The sequence below is a fragment of the Cavia porcellus genome, unplaced genomic scaffold, assembly GCF_034190915.1.
Source record: "Cavia porcellus strain 051 isolate PalLab524CR breed Dunkin Hartley unplaced genomic scaffold, mCavPor4.1 scaffold_22, whole genome shotgun sequence".
Taxonomy (NCBI): domain Eukaryota; kingdom Metazoa; phylum Chordata; class Mammalia; order Rodentia; family Caviidae; genus Cavia; species Cavia porcellus.
In genome coordinates this window covers 27,511,303-27,530,629 of record NW_026947505.1, presented here as the reverse complement: position 1 = coordinate 27,530,629, position 19,327 = coordinate 27,511,303, and the positions used below count along the sequence as shown (strand labels likewise).

The 19,327-nt window shown below is 43.4% G+C and overlaps 1 protein-coding gene across 3 annotated transcripts in view; it reads left to right on the top strand.

The window, feature by feature from the left end:
* Positions 1-19,327, top strand: part of Ezr (ezrin) — a 43,958-nt gene that overhangs the window by 17,430 nt on the left and 7,201 nt on the right. Inside the window, exons 1-7 of one of the 3 annotated variants that reach the window (XM_063232964.1) lie at positions 2,281-2,307; positions 3,715-3,798; positions 7,967-8,062; positions 8,933-9,207; positions 9,763-9,846; positions 10,870-11,016; positions 17,352-17,448. In XM_063232964.1, coding sequence (XP_063089034.1) covers positions 2,296-2,307; positions 3,715-3,798; positions 7,967-8,062; positions 8,933-9,207; positions 9,763-9,846; positions 10,870-11,016; positions 17,352-17,448 — 795 coding nt within the window. In that variant the 5' untranslated portion in view covers positions 2,281-2,295. Of the gene's footprint in view, positions 1-2,280; positions 2,308-3,714; positions 3,799-7,966; positions 8,063-8,932; positions 9,208-9,762; positions 9,847-10,869; positions 11,017-17,351; positions 17,449-19,327 lie in introns of those variants that run through there. The other 2 variants (XM_003468445.5, XM_005003135.3) reach the window with 2 other exon arrangements.

The following is a 19,327-nucleotide window of genomic DNA, read 5'->3' as shown; positions in this document are numbered from 1 at the left end:
CCAGTTGTGTTCATCTGTGAGTGCCACTTAATCTAAATTTATATACAAGTTCACAGTAAAAATAGTAAAAGTAGTAAAAAGTAAAGTAAAAATAGTAAATAGTAAAGAATAGTGCCTGCTTCCTTATGTTTTAATATTTTAGAACTCTAAATAAGTAAGACTTTGTGCCTTGGTCTTAAGTGGAACAGCATTTGGAAAAGAACACACGAACTGTGATTATCCACACTATTACCAGCCTGGCTATGCATGTGTGTGGGCACAAAATTAAACTTTAATCACCCCTACCTGTTCCTAACACATAAGGAAAGACATTTTCCTAGTATTTTGGCAAGCCTGAGATAAATACTGCCCTTTGGGGGAGGTAGATTTGATTTGATTTGGCTTTGGTTTTTTCGAATCGAGATCTCACTGTGGCCCAGGCTGGCCTCAAACTCTCAGCAATCAATCCTTCTGCCTCAGTCTCTTGGAGTGCTGGGATTACAGGCTTCAGCCACCACACCTAGTGGGGATGGGGATAGATTTTAAGTGACTTACTCCGTACGATACACATAGGTGTGTGATTATGCTGCCTTCAATACTGACAAAGGTGTGTGAAAGAAGAATTAACCAAGACAAGAAAAATTGCAAGCCAGGCATTCTTCTCCTCTAGTGTTTGTGTGGCGATAATGTTTGATCTTGTAGACTTCAGGTTTTTGTGGGGCCATCCTCATACAGTCACATTTTATTTTTGTGGCAGTTAAAAATTACAGTAACCACCCAGGCAAGGCTGAGGTGAGAGGATCACTATGAGTTCTAGGCCAACCTGGGCTACATGGTGAGTTCAAAAGCTAGCCTTAACTATCTAATGAGACCCTGTCTTTAAAAAAAATTCTACAAGGACCAGCCTACATCCAGCAACTGTTTTTTCATGAAAATGCAACACGAAGATAATGAAAACGAAAGTTGGTGTTTAAGTGTCTCTAATTAATTGAGGAAGTCAGAATTTCTTTCAAACCTCAGAATATGTGTAAATAATCCTGTTATTCCAATGAATGTCTCACTTTAAATTTTGATGAAAGTTTATGAAGTTTTTTTTTTGTGTGTGTACCGGGGAGCAAACTTAATAACCTCGTGTTTGCCAAGCAGGCACCTTATGCTGCTGAGCTAAACTCCTAGCCCCTGTATCATATTATTAAACGATTTATAAAACAAAGTCTTAATAGTTCTAAATATAGAACTGCATAATACTCTATACATAAGTAGTACCATGCCTTGGTCCCACAGAATGGACAGGGGAGCCCTTCTTGCCCCATATTGCCTGAGGCAAGTGTATGTGGTAGGGGAAGGATGCTTGCAGGAGTTCAGTGACCGGGGATACCTGGGCTTAGTAGTAGGCCCAGGGATACACAGTGCTCGGCATAGTCTGGCAGAATGATCACTTGTGCTGTCCGTGGCACCAGTAGCACCCTCTCCAGGAAACTCCAGAGGGTCAGGGCTGATAAAGTCACACCCCTCACCCATCGTCTCAAAGCATCTTAGGTGCTAACCATTGTGACAGTGCTTATTCACCTGTCTCTTAGAGCAGCACCTCTTACTGTACTTCTGTTTGTGAACTGGTTAATACCACTTTTTTAGAATGGGAATTACTAGCTTTAGTTTCAAATGACATTTTCTCCTTAGAGATGGTCAAAATTTAAAAATTTTTAAATTTCATTTTGTGGGGATACATTTTGGATATCCATAAATGATAACTTTAATATAGGCAATTTGTACCTGTACATGTTTTTTGATTCTTTTTTTCCATTCCCCTCTCCTCCCTGCAACTCCACCTCTCTTCTTTGTTTTCAAAAGCTTTGTTTTCATTTTTTTCTTTTATTCTTTTTTCTTTTTTTTTTTTTTTTTTGGTCTTTTTCCTTTTTATCGGTACCAGGGATCGAACTCACGATTGCCTGCTTGCAAGGCAGGCTAAATCCCCAGCCCCTTTTATTCTTTTTTCTTTTCCTTTGTCCCAACCTCCCCTCTACCCTGCCATGTTCCCCTTCTCATTTGAACATTTTCTTCCCATTTCCCAGTATGTATTTACATTTTGGTCCACTTTCTTACACAAGAGAAACTGTGATATTTAAATGTGTGTCTGATTTAAGAAATGTTCAAAATTTAGTCCAAACTTTCTTTCGCATAGAATCTTGCCTTTTCCATTTATCTCACCAGGTAGCTGCTGTAGATCCCGTTGACCTGGTGATTGGGTTTCTGAATGGGTAACTAGCAGAGGAAGAAAAGCAAGCCCTGTTTTGTCACCCTCTTCTGTCTGCTTGAATGCAGAGCATGGTGTGTCATTGTTGGCTTCAGTGTATGTGATTTAGAGCTGTGCTTTTTGTTGGAATATTGAACTTTGGCACTGGTTTTCTCATCTCTAATACATGCTCTCAGAACCCTAATTGAAAGATGTGAAAGAGAGATTGCATTATTTAGTGCTTTATAAAGCCAATTTAGATTTTTTTTTGAAGAGTACACTGTAGCCAGCAGGAAATGAAAGAAACTTGGGGTTTGCTATTTCAGTATGATTAAAGACTTTAAAATGTGATTAATCTTTTTAGTAAATCTTAATTCTTTAACTTGTGGATTTGGGCACAATTTTTTTTTTTTAAACATGGAGAAACTGTTCCTCATTTCTCTATCCTAGTAATGCCAGCCAGTGAACCTTTAAGGGATGATGGATATTTGTCAGAGTGTCTTTCACTTATCAAAGTCCTTTATGTTATTAAGGGGAGAATGCTTCATAAAGACCAGGCATGGAGGCACATACTGTAATCCCAGTACCCTGCAAGCTGAGGCAGGAGTATCCCAAGTTTGAGCCTAGCCCTTGCAACTTATCCAGACCCTGTCTCAAAATTAAAAAAAAAAGTAGCCCAGTACAATGGCCTTGGATTTGATCCCGAGTACCAAAAACAAAACTGTCCCAGAAGAAGGAAGTAACATTTGGCAAGTGTTTCACATGGGGTGCTGTGGTTGGATGTCAAGACCTGTGTGGGCCAATACTTGCACACACTGTCTGCACCTGTTATGTGCCTCAGTAATCTGGGTTTTCTGCCTTGAAGTCAGTCTTCTTTTTTTCCTTGTAAACAACTGTGTGGCAACATTAGAAACATTTTTAAGGCTCTTCTATCACCTGGACCACCTGAGTTCCCTTTGATTTTATCACACTGATGCTGCCATTTTCCATGTCACATTTTTAATTATAGTTTTTCTGTTTCTGCTCTCTACATAATTGGCTATTTTAAATAGCCATGTAGTATTCTGTCCTCTTTGTGTCTCCAGTCATTTCACCACTTCGGTATCATGCGTTTTCTAACGTTGCCCAAACCTTGTGGTACTTGACTTCTTCTGTCCTCTACTTATTGCCTGGTGCCCCAGGAGCTGCCTACCTCACTCAGGGCCATAGCGGGTGTGTGGAAAAATAGATTAACAGTAGGTTTTAGAAATGCCACTTGGCCGGAAGCGGGACTGCACTTTATTAAAGCATCACGCCCATGCATGTGAACCCACCCTCTGCACTTGCTGAGACCGTGGTCTTGGCTGTTCATGGTCAGGGTGTGTGTTGTGTGTTTGTGATCTGTGTGACAACAGATGTTGAAGAATATACCACTGTAACACTGCCAGGTGACTTTGAGTTCTGTGGAATGCTTGGAGAACATCAAGAGAAAAGAACTCTCAGTTAAGTGTTTGTTGTTTCAGATCAACGTCCGAGTTACCACCATGGATGCAGAGCTGGAGTTCGCCATCCAGCCAAATACCACTGGAAAGCAGCTTTTTGATCAGGTTGGTCTCTAACCTTGAGAGAGAATTACTATGTAGAAAAATTTTTTTGCAACATCCAAATCATTTTGTTACAGTGAATTACCTTGGTTTGCTCACTAAAGGTAACAGACAAAAAGGATCTTTGAAAAAGGTAAAAGAACTGTATTATCTCATGACACCATTATAAAACACCTTAAAAGTCAAGAAATTTGTGTACAGTATTTACTGGTGATACTATTTATGTGTTTTTCCCTAATAAACTGCTATTCCAAATACACTCTTATCTAAATGGTTCAGTGTTTTCCCCAAAGTGGGTGACAAGCTATTATGTGGCATTGTTTTTTAGATTTATGTCACAGGTCGGCAAACTTCATATAGACGCTAGGTAGCCAATATTTTCAGCATGCAGGCCACCTACCCTCTGCCATAACTATTAAGCCTTGCCATCATAGTATTGAAAGCAGCTGTATACCCATGGATGAAGGACATGGCTGTCTTCCAATAAAACGATATAACAACACTGAATTTTTATATAGTCACCCCACAATTCATTAAAAAAAAAAAAGAAAAAAACCTGTTCTTCTAGGCTGCACAAATGACAGAGGCTGTAGATAGCTGTCCTGCTTTTTTTTTTTTTTTTCTTACTGGTTCTCGCCCGGTAGTCCAGGCTGGCCTTGAATTCACTATGTAGCCCAGGCTGGCCTTAACCTCATAGTGATCCTCTGCCTCAGCCTCCTGAGTACTAAGATTACAGACATACAGCACCGTGCCTGGCTGTCCTGCTTTATTTTAAAACCTCCCTGTGATTGAGACAAAATCAGCTTTGCTAATGTGAGCACCATGACCTGGGCCTGGTGAAGACTTTCAGACACCTGGGTCCTGGGCTCCAGATGACTGGGCTCTGTGGTCTTCCAGTTTCTTTCTTTCTCCACTGTGTCTTTTGTTGTTTCTTAACACTTAATAGTCAGCTCCACCAGGCCAAAATGGTCATCTTATTAAGTAGTTTTCCCAGCATATTTTATATGAGGGAAATGGTGTGGTGCTTCATAGAAAATAGTCCTTCCTTCCCTGCCTCCATCTTGCTCCTCTGCCCAACTTCTTGGACTAAGTGGACTCGGGTGGTAATGAGGGACACACCTGAGCAGCCTTACGGTGCTTGGATCTGGCAGGCCTGTGGCCAGTGCCCTTGCATCAGCAAATACCATCCTGGAGAAGGCGGCACAGGTATATCTGCATCTCTGCACCTCCCTAGACACCCAAGAACAGGCAGCCACTGTGAATGCCTGACAGTTTTCTAGAAAATGTTCCAAGTTCTGGAGAACAGGGTCTACTTCTCTGGGCTAAATTTTGCATGAGGGCAAGGATCCCAGGGAGCACATGGCCAGAAGTAAATTGTAAGGCACTTGAAGAGCTCAATTTCCTGAGAGGCCCTGCTGGCAGCAGCTGTGTTCTGCACTCATACACCAAACCTGAAATGAGGGGCTAGTAATGGAGGAAACTCAGGAGGTGGATTTTCTTACATTTAAAGAATCCAGGTGGCTCCACCCAGGCTTTATGATCTCTGTCCTGGTGATGTCAGTGGCTTTGCACCTAGCAGCGGTTCCAGAATTTGCCAGACTAGTCTCACAGGGGCGAATGGGGTCTGGGCAGCTGGGCATCATTACTGCTGTCACTGTTTTGAGGTTGTTACTTTAAGTCTGCACCGCCCACTCATTGCTCTGGGTAAGACTGCATTGAGGGTTAAAAAACAAGTTTTCTCCTGAAACACAATCCCCGAGTGAGTTGAGTAGAGCCGGCTGAGTACTGTGGCCATGCCCCAAGCATGGGCAGTGTGCTGGCTTCTCGTGTTGGCTGTGCATACAGCAAACATGACCCTTGGTTACCCTCCTAGATGCCATAGTCATTGTAAATGAATGGTGAGGTCTCAAACAAAACTTTATTTTTTTTAACATCAATAGGAAAGTTATTTTTTTTTTAACACCAAGTACATTTATTAGAAAACAAGAAAGTTATGAAAAAAAACTTTAAAAGCAGAGACAGAAACTCTAAAGTCAAAAGAGTAAGCTATAGACACACAGAAACGTCTGGTGGGAAGCTGGGTCTGGGGTCACATGCTCCCCAGCACTGAAATACAGCTGGATGAGGAAAGATATGAAAGACATTGGAGGTCAGTGGTCTTCCTTTTCCCACCCATCTTGTCCTCAGCTCTACTCATGCCATTGTGTAATTGTCACTGAGCTCCAGTGCACAGCTCTAGTTTGCTGGAGAACATTTTGGGGCCAGCTGCCATGAGTAGGCAGGCAGGGTGCAGAGCTGGAGCTGGACATCCACCAGGCCCTTGACACCTGGAGGTGAGGATGCTGAGGGGATCAGGAGGATTCTAGCTATTGGTTGAGGCCAAGTGAAGCAGATATGTCCTGCTTTTTCCTTCTGAAACCTGCCATCCGAGCCCTCTGAGGTGTGGGAGGCTTTTATTGAGGTGCTTCTTGGTATGCTCCTTAGTGGGAGGTAAAGCAAAGGCCTTTGAGAGCCACTTCTAGGAATGAGGGATTTTCTTGTATGAAGGAACTATGAGATGGTGGTTAGAATGCACTGAGGATAAGGTTAATTCTCCTGTGCCATTTGGGGAAAGCCATGTCATCCTGAGGTAGGACATTAAAATAAAGACACTTAGAAATAGGAGATTCGGGGCTGGGGATTTAGCTCAGCGTCATAAGTGCCTGCCTTGCAAGCATGGGGTTGTGAGTTTGATCCCCGGTACTGATTAAAAAAAAAAGAAATAGGAGATTCCTCTAGTAAAGATGTGCAGTAAGTCAAGACAACCAGAGGTGGATTTCTACTGAGAGTGTGGGGTCTTGGCTTGATTACATAAATGACTGCAGACCCTGTGATTTGTCATATCATAGCCAATGCAGGAGAGGACTGAGCAATAACCCTGACAGTCAGTGCAAGCCTGAATGATGGAGAAGGGAGCCCAGGTGTGCAGAAAGTTCTTCCCAGCTCCCCCCACCCCCAGTTCAGGCTGTGGTTGTGGTGGGTGAAATGGAAAGACTGAATTAGGTGACAAGGTGCTGGTTTGTGGGGACCAGGAGATCAGTCTCTGCACCTGGGAACAAAGTGCTGTGGGAGAGCCTTAATTTCCTTCATATCATCCCACAATGAAGAATCTTGGGGATTATTCATCCTAAAGAAAAGCTAAGCAGGACAGTCTTGGTATTTAATATGGACACTGGGCTGAGTAACTCACGGGCAGAGTGATTGCCTTGCATGTATGAGGCCCTTGATGCCATCCTCGGCTCCTCAGCCAGTCTTTTGAGGCTCCTAGAGTATTAGGCAGCATTTGGCCTCCTGTGGATGAGGAAATGGGCCTAGACCAGATGTTCACTTGAAATTTCAAGTTATACTTTCAGCAAATGCCCCATATGTGATTTGTGGCTCTAGTCGTCTTTTTCCTGAAGTATTATGGAAACTATAATGGAAAATGTTAATGTAAGAGTTTTATATGAAGAATTGAAAACTATATGTCCCTGCCTTTCTGTTTTGAATATACTCATGAGAGAGCCTACATGGAGCTCTTGCTGTGATGTACCATAAGACTTTTTTTCTCATGTGGTGAATTTTAAATGTGAACTCCTTGCTGTGATCTAGGGTTGAGGAGCTACCTTAACTATATCAGAATTTCACATTTCTGGGGGCTTAAAGAATGTCAGTCACCACCTTCCTTGGGATCTATACAGCCAAGTATCCCCTAACTGTCATACCTTTATCACCCAAAGCTTGGTGGACTGCTGATCACATATTTCTTAGTCAGATTCCTCCACCAAAGAGGAGAGGACCAGGTGACGTGTCAGGTACTGTTAGTCACTTTCCAACCCAGACACACCTTTGCTGCGGGACCATAGGTCCCACAGTTCTCAGTGCTGGCATCAGCTCACTTGATCCTACTCAGGAAAGCATCTTACAGTACAGGGGAAGTGGGGAGCGTATAAGATTTAAAGATGACCCAGAATCTCTTAGGCTTTCTATTAAAATGCTCTAGTAGCCTGTTAGTAAAAAGTGGATTTGACTGACCAGGCAGCCATCACAAGTCTGCTGGAGACTGCTAGACATGTGGGTGACTGCCGACAGCCATTGTCCATTTGAGGAAGGTTCTCATGACTGGGCCTCTCTCTCTCTCCCTCTCTTGCAGGTAGTTAAGACTATTGGCCTCCGGGAAGTGTGGTACTTTGGCCTCCAGTATGTGGACAGTAAAGGATTTTCTACCTGGTTGAAACTTGATAAAAAGGTAAGTCAAAGTTAACTATTTACAGATTACTAATTGAGTGTTGGTCTACTCTACTCCACTACTATTAAAACCAGAGCAGTTTAACTCTGAAATCTTTGTTGGTTTTTGATTTTTTTTTCCTAAGTTTTTATAGATAAAAGATTATAGATAAAAGTTTTTATAGAAAAGTTTTTATAGATAAAAAGACTACAGATTTCCAGTAAATGGGGATACAGGTTGAGAATTAGATCCTGGCATTCTTCTTCACCCCTGCCTCACTGGAGCAGAAGATGGTTGATTACCCAGCTTTTAGTTGACCTTAGTTTTTTTTTAAATGAGATTGTTAATCTTAGAAACTATGAATCACCCTGTGTTGTAAGAACCTCTTATTGTTTTGTTTAGACCTGTGATAGATTATCTTCCAACTCCAAAGATTGGGTAATTCCACTAACAATTCTAAAGAGAGGCCATCAGCTGAATGTACTGTATTCAAACTCTAAAAACTGTTTTTTTCTTCTCAACACTCTTCTCCCCTCCCCCTGCCCTGTCACCATAACAAGTTGGGGGTGATAATAGAGGAAGTTTTGTAGCACTGAGGCCCACGGACACATCCCAGGACTGCAGATCACTGGGGCTGGGAGTGGGGTCATTTCCAGATCAACTCCCTGGGATTTACAGCACCCTCCTAGGAATGAAGGTTGGGGCAGTCAGTGTGGCAGGTCAGTGACTTAGGCTTCTCCTGAGCTTGTCTCACACACTAAAAGATAGCTTCATGACAACTGCCTTCTGAGGACAGGCCTGCTGGAGTCAAGTAGGTCAGGAGCCTAGTTTTGGGATAGTGACTGGAAATGGCTTCCAAGTATGTAATGAGAGCTGGCTTTTGTTGCCCAGGTGTCTGCCCAAGAGGTCAGGAAAGAGAACCCCCTCCAGTTCAAGTTCCGGGCCAAGTTCTATCCTGAAGATGTGTCTGAGGAGCTCATCCAGGACATCACGCAGAAGCTGTTCTTCCTCCAGGTGAAGGACGGTATTCTCAGTGATGAGATCTACTGTCCCCCTGAGACAGCTGTGCTCCTGGGGTCATACGCCGTGCAGGCCAAGTTTGGAGACTACAACAAGGAGGCGCACAAGTCTGGGTACCTCAGCTCTGAACGGCTGATCCCACAGAGGTGAGCAGAGGGTGCTTGGTGCCTGGTAAGCAGCCTCTGGCCTTGGGAGGTAGAAGTCATAGATTGAGAGGAAGCTGGGGACTCTTAAGTACACCAGGCTTCAGAATGTACAGAGCCAGCAGTTTTCAAAGGCATTGATGATTAACCAAGAACAGCAAGGGGTGGCACACTGTCCTCCTGGAATCTGGCAGGCAGCATGTCTAGGGTCACTTGCTAGCCAGGCTTCTTGTGTCCTATCTGCTTGGCTCTTTCTGGCGCATAATGTCTGCCCTTGGCAGTTTGCCCTTATTCATTAATGGTCATAAAAATTACCCTTTTTGGAAGAAAAGGTCCTGTGAAATACCTTTTAAGATTTTTCCAGTAGGGCTGGGTTTGTCAAGTTCAAAAAGCTGAATCTTTAGGTTAATTCTCAAAATGTTACGCATTCTGGAGAGTAGGAACACAAACTTGGTTATATTTGAAAGGACAGGGTTTGAATGTTGGTGGGAAGTCTTAATGGGTCACATCTCAGAGCCCTTGAAAGTGACAATATTGTGTCCTTCTCTTGCAATCCAGAGTCATGGACCAGCACAAACTCACAAGAGACCAGTGGGAGGACCGGATCCAGGTGTGGCATGCAGAACACCGTGGGATGCTCAAGTGAGTGCTGCCTAGGTAGCTCCAATCTGGATCATCTCCTGACCATTCAGGTTGTCTTCTCAGGGGTCTGGGTAGTACTTTTAATGTGGCCAACCTCAGGCAAACACCATCCTGGAAGCTGGGCTTCCTTGGAAAGGGAAATTTGGCTTTCTGATATTGTTGAAACATGGCCAGGTGGTTTTTGCCTGTGGAAAGCAGTTTATTCTGAGCCTTCAGGTCCTCAAAAGTTCTCTCTTCTTTAGTGATAAAGTCCTGGGTCTGAAACTCATTTTGAGAGATGAGGGAGTCTTGTTCATCAGGAAATTTTTCATCCCTCCATCAAAGAGGTGCTGGTTTTCTCATTGCTTGTAAGATCATAGTCTTCAAAAAGTATATACAAATGAAAACAGCAAATCCCAGGTAAGAAGTATGGCTGTCAGAGAAGCACAGGGGAACAGGAACAGAGGGACTTGTGGCTTTAATCCAGTTAAATATGAGAAAGGACCAGGTTTTCTGACTCTGGGCTTGTCCTTAAGTCCCATCACAACCACACACCCACGCAGCCGCCCTGTGCAGCATCTCTGTACTTTACCAGCTGAGGATTTCCTTTGCAATTTGGACCTCAGCGATGTTATGCTTCCGAGTTTCTTCTCTGACCTCAGCATCATTTGTGAGGAGAAAATTCTCAAAGCCTGCAGCAGAGGCTGCTGATAAGGAGGGCAGCTCCTTGAGAGCTCTAATTGTGCAGAAGAGAATGGAGGGTTGGGTCTATCTGCCTTCCCAGAAACCAGTATCACCAGTAAGGTCTTTCAGAGTGTGGGGTATGTCAGCAGCCAGGGCCCAAGACAGGAAAGACCTCCTCGGAGCACTGCTTCCAAGCAGCCTTGGTCCCTCAGCCAAGCTGCATTCACTTGCCCTGCATCTTGCTTTCCTGTACTGTCCACCTATCCTGTATGACTGGCCTTCATTTTTAATACTGGCAGAAGTTTATGTGGGATGTAGAGCACTACTTATAATTATGCCTGTGTTTTCCCTCCCCTTTAGAGATAATGCTATGCTGGAATACCTGAAGATTGCTCAGGACCTGGAGATGTATGGAATCAATTATTTTGAGATCAAAAATAAGAAAGGAACAGACCTGTGGCTTGGAGTTGATGCCCTTGGATTAAATATTTATGAAAAAGATGATAAGTGAGTTAAAGTTTATAACTGTTAATTGGTGGGGTCACAGGCCTAGAAACACTGGCAGTAATGTGTATAATGTCAGTAATGTAGGCAGTGGTGATTTTGAAGTATTTAAGACTTATAGTCCAAAGTGCTAAAGGTTTTGGGATGTGCCTTGGCCACCTCAGTAGTTAGCCCAAGTGTGGATCATCTGCTCTCCTGTCTTCTGTGTCTGCTCAGACCCACCAGCTGCCTGCAGGTCCTGTGGTATCTATGGCTACTCATAGATACCTGCCAGGTGGCCCCTATGTGGAGGCTTGTACTGCTTTAACCAGAAATATCTATAGGTGATCAGGTACTTGAAGTTTCTGTTAACAACAGAAACAGCCGTATGTGTAAATAATTAGCCAACCCCTCTCAGCCTGCAGGAGATGTCTAATTACTTCATGGTATTTGCATTGTCAAGTGTTGCCTGGACTCCTGTTGTGCCTTCTATCACCCTGTTAGAGTGAAGCCTGGATTTTTGTGGTTGCCTCTGAGGTCAGATTATAGGAAGCCTAGATTCTAGGTGCTTCCTCTTTCAATCAGAAGCTTCCTAGGTTTAAGAAGCAGGAGGAAGTCACCCTAGGGAACATCAAGGAGAGGGCTCCCTTCCCTGACTGCCCCAGTGAGTCTCTTTCCTTCAAAAGGGTCCCCTGAGGTGGCAAAAGGCAGCCATGGCTATATGGCTGAGAAGGCCCCTTCGAAAGAGCACTTTGGTCTGTGTGTAGAGCTACGTGGCCCAGAGTTCCAGCATGTGCCCAAGTCCTATAACGTGATCTGGTTCCTGTACTGGCCACGTGCTGTCCCTTTAAGGGACACTGTATCTCTTGTTTATGTCTCCTGTCTATACTGTTTTCAGATGTTTCTTCTTAGCTTCCCAAGCCTCACATTTTCCAAAAGCTGCTCTCTGGAGTTATGGAGTTATGGCACTGCTTTTGACAAATGATAGGCATGTAAGAATCTGCAGTCCCGAGTGAATGTGTTCTTTCCAGAGCCTAGAGCATAGTGTATTCCACTGAGCAGGGTAGGCTGTGCCCAAGCTCACGCCTTCCCTTGATACCAAGTATGGGCCTATGTAGATAGAGGCAGGCTCTGTGTACTGGGGGCTGGCACCCATCAGGGCCACACACTTGTTGGAACAACACAGGCCTCTCAGAGAACCAAGAAGTGTGCTGTTGAGCTTGCAGTTTGCTCTTGCCTGAGTGTGCTGGACACTGAGAAGAGTCAGTTAAATGAGGGGTTCAGAGAACCAGCTGCAGTCCTTGAAGCCTTGAGTTGGAGGCTGGCAGCTGTTAGCACAGCAAGCCCAAGAGCTATGCACAAGGAAGAAAAAACACCTGTCCTCCTGGGAACATGTGTGGGAAACTGCCTCTGTCTTTGAACTGCATTCTTGAATGGCCAGGTTTTGTAACAGAGCCATAGCCAAGGTCCAAACAGGTTTTTCAAGAAGCAAGAGAGAGCCGAAGGCAGGGACTTGGTGATGTCAGCATGTAACTGCCCCAACCCACAGAAATGTTCATTTTTTCCAGGTAAAATGTAAGCTGTGAGCCAAATGCAGCCCTAGTCTTAACTCCTTCAGAAGCCAAGCCAGACACTCTGAAATGGGCTTTCCTCATAGCCAGTGCTGGGGCACTGGGAACCCCTGACCCCCTTGTCCCCTCTCTTAGAGCCACACCTTCTCTTCAGAGAAAAAGCACTTAGGTAGACATTTAATCAATTAGTAGGCCCCAGTTCTTTGTCTTTTTGAACAGATACTGACAGTGGGGGTTAGCAGCATAAGCAAGAGATTGTTTAGTCTGAGGACTGCTGAGCACTCTTAGCTGTTGGGTGTTGAGTTGCTGTCTTTGCCAGTGGAACTAATGGCAAGAATTGGATAGTCTTGATACATTGTTCAAGGGAGAAATCTAATCTATAGAGTATGTAAATTGAGCTATAAGAGATTTAGTGCATTCTGCAAATAAACAAAAACATCTTTATTTTGTCCTTTTTGATATTAAATCAGCTCTGACTAGGACATGTCTCCTGAGATCCACTCTTCATGGGAGCATGGTGGGGGGACTGCAAGCATTTGTCGCCTCCCCTTTCTTTCAGCCCTTAGCTCACAAGAGAGCAAGCTAACTCTTTCGTTATGGGCAGCGGGAATGGGGGAAGTCTAATGAGCATTCTCTGAACAAACACAAAAACTAAACAATCTAAAGAAAACTGATCCTGCCCTAGTTTGCTTATTCCTTTGAAAAGTGTGTTTCCCTCTCAGGACTACCCCTCTGGGGCTTGCTCGGTCAGAAAGTACCTGTGCAGGTGTAGGCAGTTCTAAAATTGGCTGAGCCCAGGGCTGCAGGCCTTCAAGGGAGAGGATGCCTGGGGAACTCATGGACAAGCCGGAGACTGAAAAAACGCATGGAAAATGCCTTTTTTTCTTTGTTTTTTGGTGTTTGGTTGTTTTGGATTTTTTGGTGTATTCCCTGTTTGTTTTGAGACATGATCTTGCTATCAGTTCAGGCTGCCTAAACTCATATATAGCCCAAGCTGGCTTTGAACTCTGGGTGATTCTGCCTCAGCCTTCTGAGTACTGGGATTGTAGGCATGTGCCACCACACACTGCAGATGTCCTTTTTCTTTAAATTGTTTGCATGTAGTTTACTTGCTGTATCCGATCTGTCCCCAGCACCAATGTCACCGAAGCCCTCCAACCTCTTAGACATTTCAAGGAAATCTGTACTTTTTCACTGAAATGAAAACATAGATCACTTACTAGAGTTCAGTGTGTTACAGTATAAAGTTAAGTACATTGAAATGTCAGTTTCATTTGCCGAGTTTGAATAAATATTCTGTAAAATCTGAAATCCTGTTAAGCCATAGAACATTATCATCACTCTCCACTGCAGATTGTGGGCTTGTTTGTGTAGGTGGTGCTGGGGATCAGACCAGGCCTTGTGCATACTAGGCAAATGCTTGACCACTGAACTATATCCTTAGCCCCAGCAGATTTTGGTTTTTAAATCATTATGGACTTTAGAAAGCTTCTAAAATTAGTACAAAGAATTCATTATGCCCTTCACCCAGCTTCCTCAAATGTTAACATCTTATGTAACCATAGTCCAAGTAACAAAATCAGAATGTAGACATTGATTCAGCAACAGTAGTGATCTGCAGACAATTCTGCTGGACTCTGCCATCCCACCAAGTCTGGTCTCTGCTCCAGGACTCAATTTGGAATCACATTAACAGTTACCACATTGCCTATGTCCTTTTATTTTGGGTATTTTGCAAGTCTGTATATTTTTGAACAGTACTGGCCATTGGCTTTTTATTTTATTTTATTTTTGTCTTTTCGTTTTTATCGGTACCAGGGATCGAACTCAACGACTGCCTGCTTGCAAGGCAGGTGCTTATGCCGCTGAGCTAAATTCCCAGTCCCGGCCATTGGCTTTTTAGAAGGTCCCTAAGTCTGGTGTTTGCTTGTAATCGAGTTTTGTACTTTTGGCCAAAGTCCCAAAGAAGTGCTGTGCTACCTCTGAGGGCCTCCCAGGCAGCAGCACGAGGTATCAGGGTGTCTGATCCCTTCTGGTGTCTGATCAGTGGGTAGAGGGGTGTCTCCCAGGTTTCTTCACTGTAGTTTCTGATTTTTTTCCCCTTTGTAACTAGCAGTATATTTTAGGGGGAATACTTTGAAACTATAAATACCTTAATTCTTACACTTTCATCTATTATAGTATCAACTGTTGATACTTACATGAAATAATTATTACTATGGTACTGGAGATTGGAATTTTATAAGAAGCCAATTTCTCCATTTATTGAATTATCTATATGAATATAAACTTAGATATTTGTCCTAGTCCTAGTGTTATAATCTACTGGTGGTAATCTTTGTTGCACAGATTGTCTGAGGTTTGGCCCTTCGGATTGAGTGCCTATGTCCTTTCCACCTTACCCCATTGTTCTGTGAGTGTGACCTTACCCTCCAAGGCATCTCAGGATGCTCTGGGTATATCCCATGTGTTCCCTGCTCCAGCTCTGAAATCAGCTGTTGCTCCAAAGACCCTTAGTCTTACTGTTGTAGAATCTTTTTTTTTTTTTTTCCTTGCAGTAATAAGGATCCAAACTGGGGTGGTATACCACTGAGCTATATCTCCTGTCCCTTTTTATTTTTTATTTTGAGACAAGCTCTTGCTAAGGTGCCCAGGCTGGCCTAGAGCTTTTGATACTCCTGCCTTTCTTGGATTATAGGTAGGCACCACCACACCTGGCTGCTTTTTTAAAAAATCCTAGAAAGGACACTTACATATAAATTCTTTAGCAGTCTTCTGGATGGACTATGTTCATGTCCTATGTGTGATCCTTTAAAAATGGAAAACTTATTAAAACTTAGGTTCCAACTATAGTCAAGAAGGGAAGGAAGTTCTTTAAGGAAGGAAGGGAGTCTTGTTTAGCCCTCATCTTTTGATAGTGCAATTATGTTGTAAGTGGTCATGGATTGTTAGGAGATTCCAAAGTGTTAAAAGTCCAGACACATCAGATAGCAGAGGCTGGAGGCCTGGCCTAAGTTTTCTAGATCAGAAACTGTTTTGATGGGCTCATGTAAGCAGGAGCCAGAGAACAGAGGCTGACCTTCCTTTTATTTCAGGAGGTGGAGATGCTGACCTAATCTTGGGTCTCTGCCTTGTGCAGCAGTCGCTTGGTTCTTAGCTCCTTTTTCCAAAGCATTGCTCTTGGGGCTTGAGAGCAACAGCTGCCCCCTGATGTCACTCACCCAGCCTTTCCATGTAAAGAGGATGTTCTTAGTTTCTCTCTGATGCTCTTGGACCTATAAACAAAACTTCATCTCTAAATATCCTGCCTCCTATACATGAGGACTACAGAACAAACTTCCTGCATGTCCAAGTATTCTGAACCATGTTAGCCAGCTGTGTTTTTATGGATACTGGTGATATCCTGTAGGGTAGAGACATAAAAAGAGGGTGTATACCAAAGACTGTGAAAACCAGTCTGACCAGAGCTCTGTATCCACTCCTATATCTGTGCCCTGACTGCTGTGACCCACAAGAACCACCTATCAGGCTTAGAAGCTCTCACAGCCTTCAGAGCTCGGCCACCTGCCTTGACCTAGCTCCTGTCACCATAGGAAGATCTAAGTCACCTCGTTTTTTGTTTTTTTTTTTTTTTTTAATGCCCACATCTGCAATTTTATTTAGGTACTAGGGATCGAACTCATGACCTCACACTTGGCAGGGGAGCACTTATGACACTGAGCTAAATCCCTAGCCCCCTAAGTCACCTCTTTATTTAAGCTTATTGGTAGACAGTAAATTTCTCCCAACCCTGCTATTTTCTGCTGAAAGGTACAGGATGTGGGACCAGGACTGTTTTTGATGGCAGTATTTGGATTCAGGTCTGTCCTTACTTCTAGAATGATGTTATCCTTGGCAATACATTGGGAAGCGTGAGGCCAACAAAACAGTGAGGTCCTGAAATTCTATGACAGACTTTCCTGGGAGTGTGCTTTAAAAAGGCCAATAGTGGTAGGATCTTATAGGGCTTTTTGTGTAGTTTCAAGGCCACCTCAGAAGTTGGAGGGTGACATGGGACAGTATCTGATCAGCCTAGAGAATACATCACTTTGAGAGCCAGAGAAGCAGGTGGTTTCCATAAATTGAAATAAAAATGCAATAATTTAAATGAGCTACAAGGTGAGTCTCTGTAGCACAAGAGACAAGGTGAGCAAGGAGATGCCACTGATGAAGGGAAAGTAAGCAGGCGTGGGGGCAGCAGGTGAGGCTGGAGACCTTGTATTAAAGGGAGGCTTGGGGTGGCACTAGGTAGCCCTTGGATGCCGAACTGAGTGGGTCGGCATACTTGACATGGGCTGACATATTAGAAGTACAGGTTAATGATGGGGAGTTGATCAGATCAGCAGAATGAAAGTAGGGCGCTTGTCACGAGAGACAGGTAGGATAGAGCTGAGAGGATTAAGGCAGAAGTTCTGGGGATTATACAGTGGACTGAAGGATGGTTAGGAATCACAGTTTACTGTAAGATTTCCAACCCAGGTGAGTGGTTGCTGTTAGATGATCAAACCTAAGAAAAACTAAATGCAGACATAACAATCACACGTAGTTACAGACACTCGACTTAACCTGGGATTGGTAGGGACTATTTGATAATAATATTTATCATTCATTGTGCTTCCTAGACTAGGCTTATATTTTTAAAATTGTACTTACAGAAACTAAGAACTGCAGAAATTAAGATTTGCAGACCTTTTTAGTGTAAGCTCATATACTTCTAACCATCTCTCTTTTTTTTTTTCCTAACCATAGGTTGACCCCAAAGATTGGCTTTCCTTGGAGTGAAATCAGGAACATCTCTTTCAACGACAAAAAGTTTGTCATTAAGCCCATCGACAAGAAAGCACCTGTAAGTTCACATGGGTTCTACACAGTTACATCATTCTTACAGCTAAATGAGTTTTTAGGAGAACACTAAGATTTTGTGTGTGCCAGGGATCATTTGAACCATGTGACTACTTTGGAGAGGAGGGTGTTGTGGAGGTCAGGTGTCCTTCAAAAGCTAGATGACAGCAGCCTAAGTTTTCAAATGGTCTTCATTCCTTACAAAGAATAGGGCCAGAGTGCCGTGCTTCTGCTATGGAACCCCCAGACTCAGGAAACATTTGTGTTCACATGCAGAGCCTTCCTGCCTCCACGTGTCAACCTCATTGTGGTAGTGTCACAAGCATCTCCTCTGTACTCAGCAGCAGGACAGACCATGAGATCTGCAAGTCTGAAGGGTCAGAATATGACTGTTAGAGCTCCCTTGAACTTGTCCACATTACAGAAGGCCTCTGATGTAGCCAGAGCATTGCCTATCTCTGCTATCTCCTCTCCTACACTGATGCATGACCCCACCTTTTCTCTGATGTCACTGTCACATGGTCTTCACTCAGATCTTTCTCATCCTGGGAGGACAGGGTTAGGAAAGGAATATAACATTTGAAGACCTAGGTATGTGACAAATGCAAATTTATTAGCTGACAGCTACCAAAGACCAGCATATATAGAAACATTCTAGTTTTATTCTATCAGCGTTCAAGCTTTTTTAGCTGGTGTTTGCTCCAAACATTTAGGGTGTGTGTATGACTGTTGTGTGGTGGAAATGGAGAGGGTTTTGTTTTCTAATTTGAAATCTGATTTTTTTTAAAAATGCCACTTGAAGAAATTGTTTATCCTCCATAGAGCCTTTCCAAATTTATCTGAATTACAAACCTGAAAAGACTATATTTGTGTCCACTTTGTTCCTTACTAGTTACACAGTGTTAGTCTTAAAGTGGCTATGAGCCATTCCTCTAGTGTCCATAAACCTCCTGGGGACCCACTTGGAATGCGATTGGTATTGACAGTTATTCTTCCCTATATCTATAGATGGGTGGGTTTGCCTAGCATAATTTAAAATCAGCAATTTTTGACTTTGTTAAAGTATTTTCTTCCTTATGAAAATGTTTCCCGCTGTAAAGTCCTGACTCTTGCCCCATAGGTGTCTTGAGTTCTTTAAGATTGAACCAGTGTTTAATGCAGCCTCCTCAGCTCCCTGGCAGTGGTTTCCATTTACATGTTTCCCAGCACCTGAGGGTCATAGCAAACCCATGTTATGTAGGCAGTGAGATTGATTTAGTTAGAAGAGCAAGGAAAAGTCCTGAAATCTCTTGGTAGGTTGCTGTCTTCACAGTATGATGCTACTCATGTTTCAGAACACTTCTAGAAATTCTGCTGACAGAACTTTGTACTATACTATTTGAATTCAGGTATGTGCAGATGTTTAATTTGGTAGAGGTTTAGCTTTTGAAAAACTAATTTAGATTTTATAATTAGCAAATCTCAAGCAGAGGTGGTTACAGTACATCTAGCTGAGTTAGTGTGTGTACTAGCTGAGTTAGACTAGCTCCCTTTGAAGGGAGGAGATGGGAACCTGCATCCTGTGTACCTGGATTGTGCACACAGTTTGAGAAGCTTGCTCTACAGAGAAGAAAGGGCTGTAAGCCAGGCAAAGGCTAGGTTTCCTGGTGGTAGAACTAAATGATACCACTATGACAAAGAAGCAAAGCAGGCCAAGGTGTTGGCGGGATGGAGGAATTCATTGGGGTAGACTCCTGGGGATCATAGCCTTTGGGGAATTAGGTAATGGTGACAGTGTTCTCCTTACCCTCCATACCTTCCCAGGGCTGCCTGGTAACCTTGCTCAGCAGTCTTTCATTCCGGCCATCCGAATGAAAGCCAGTTTCCTTTTTAAGCTTTCACAT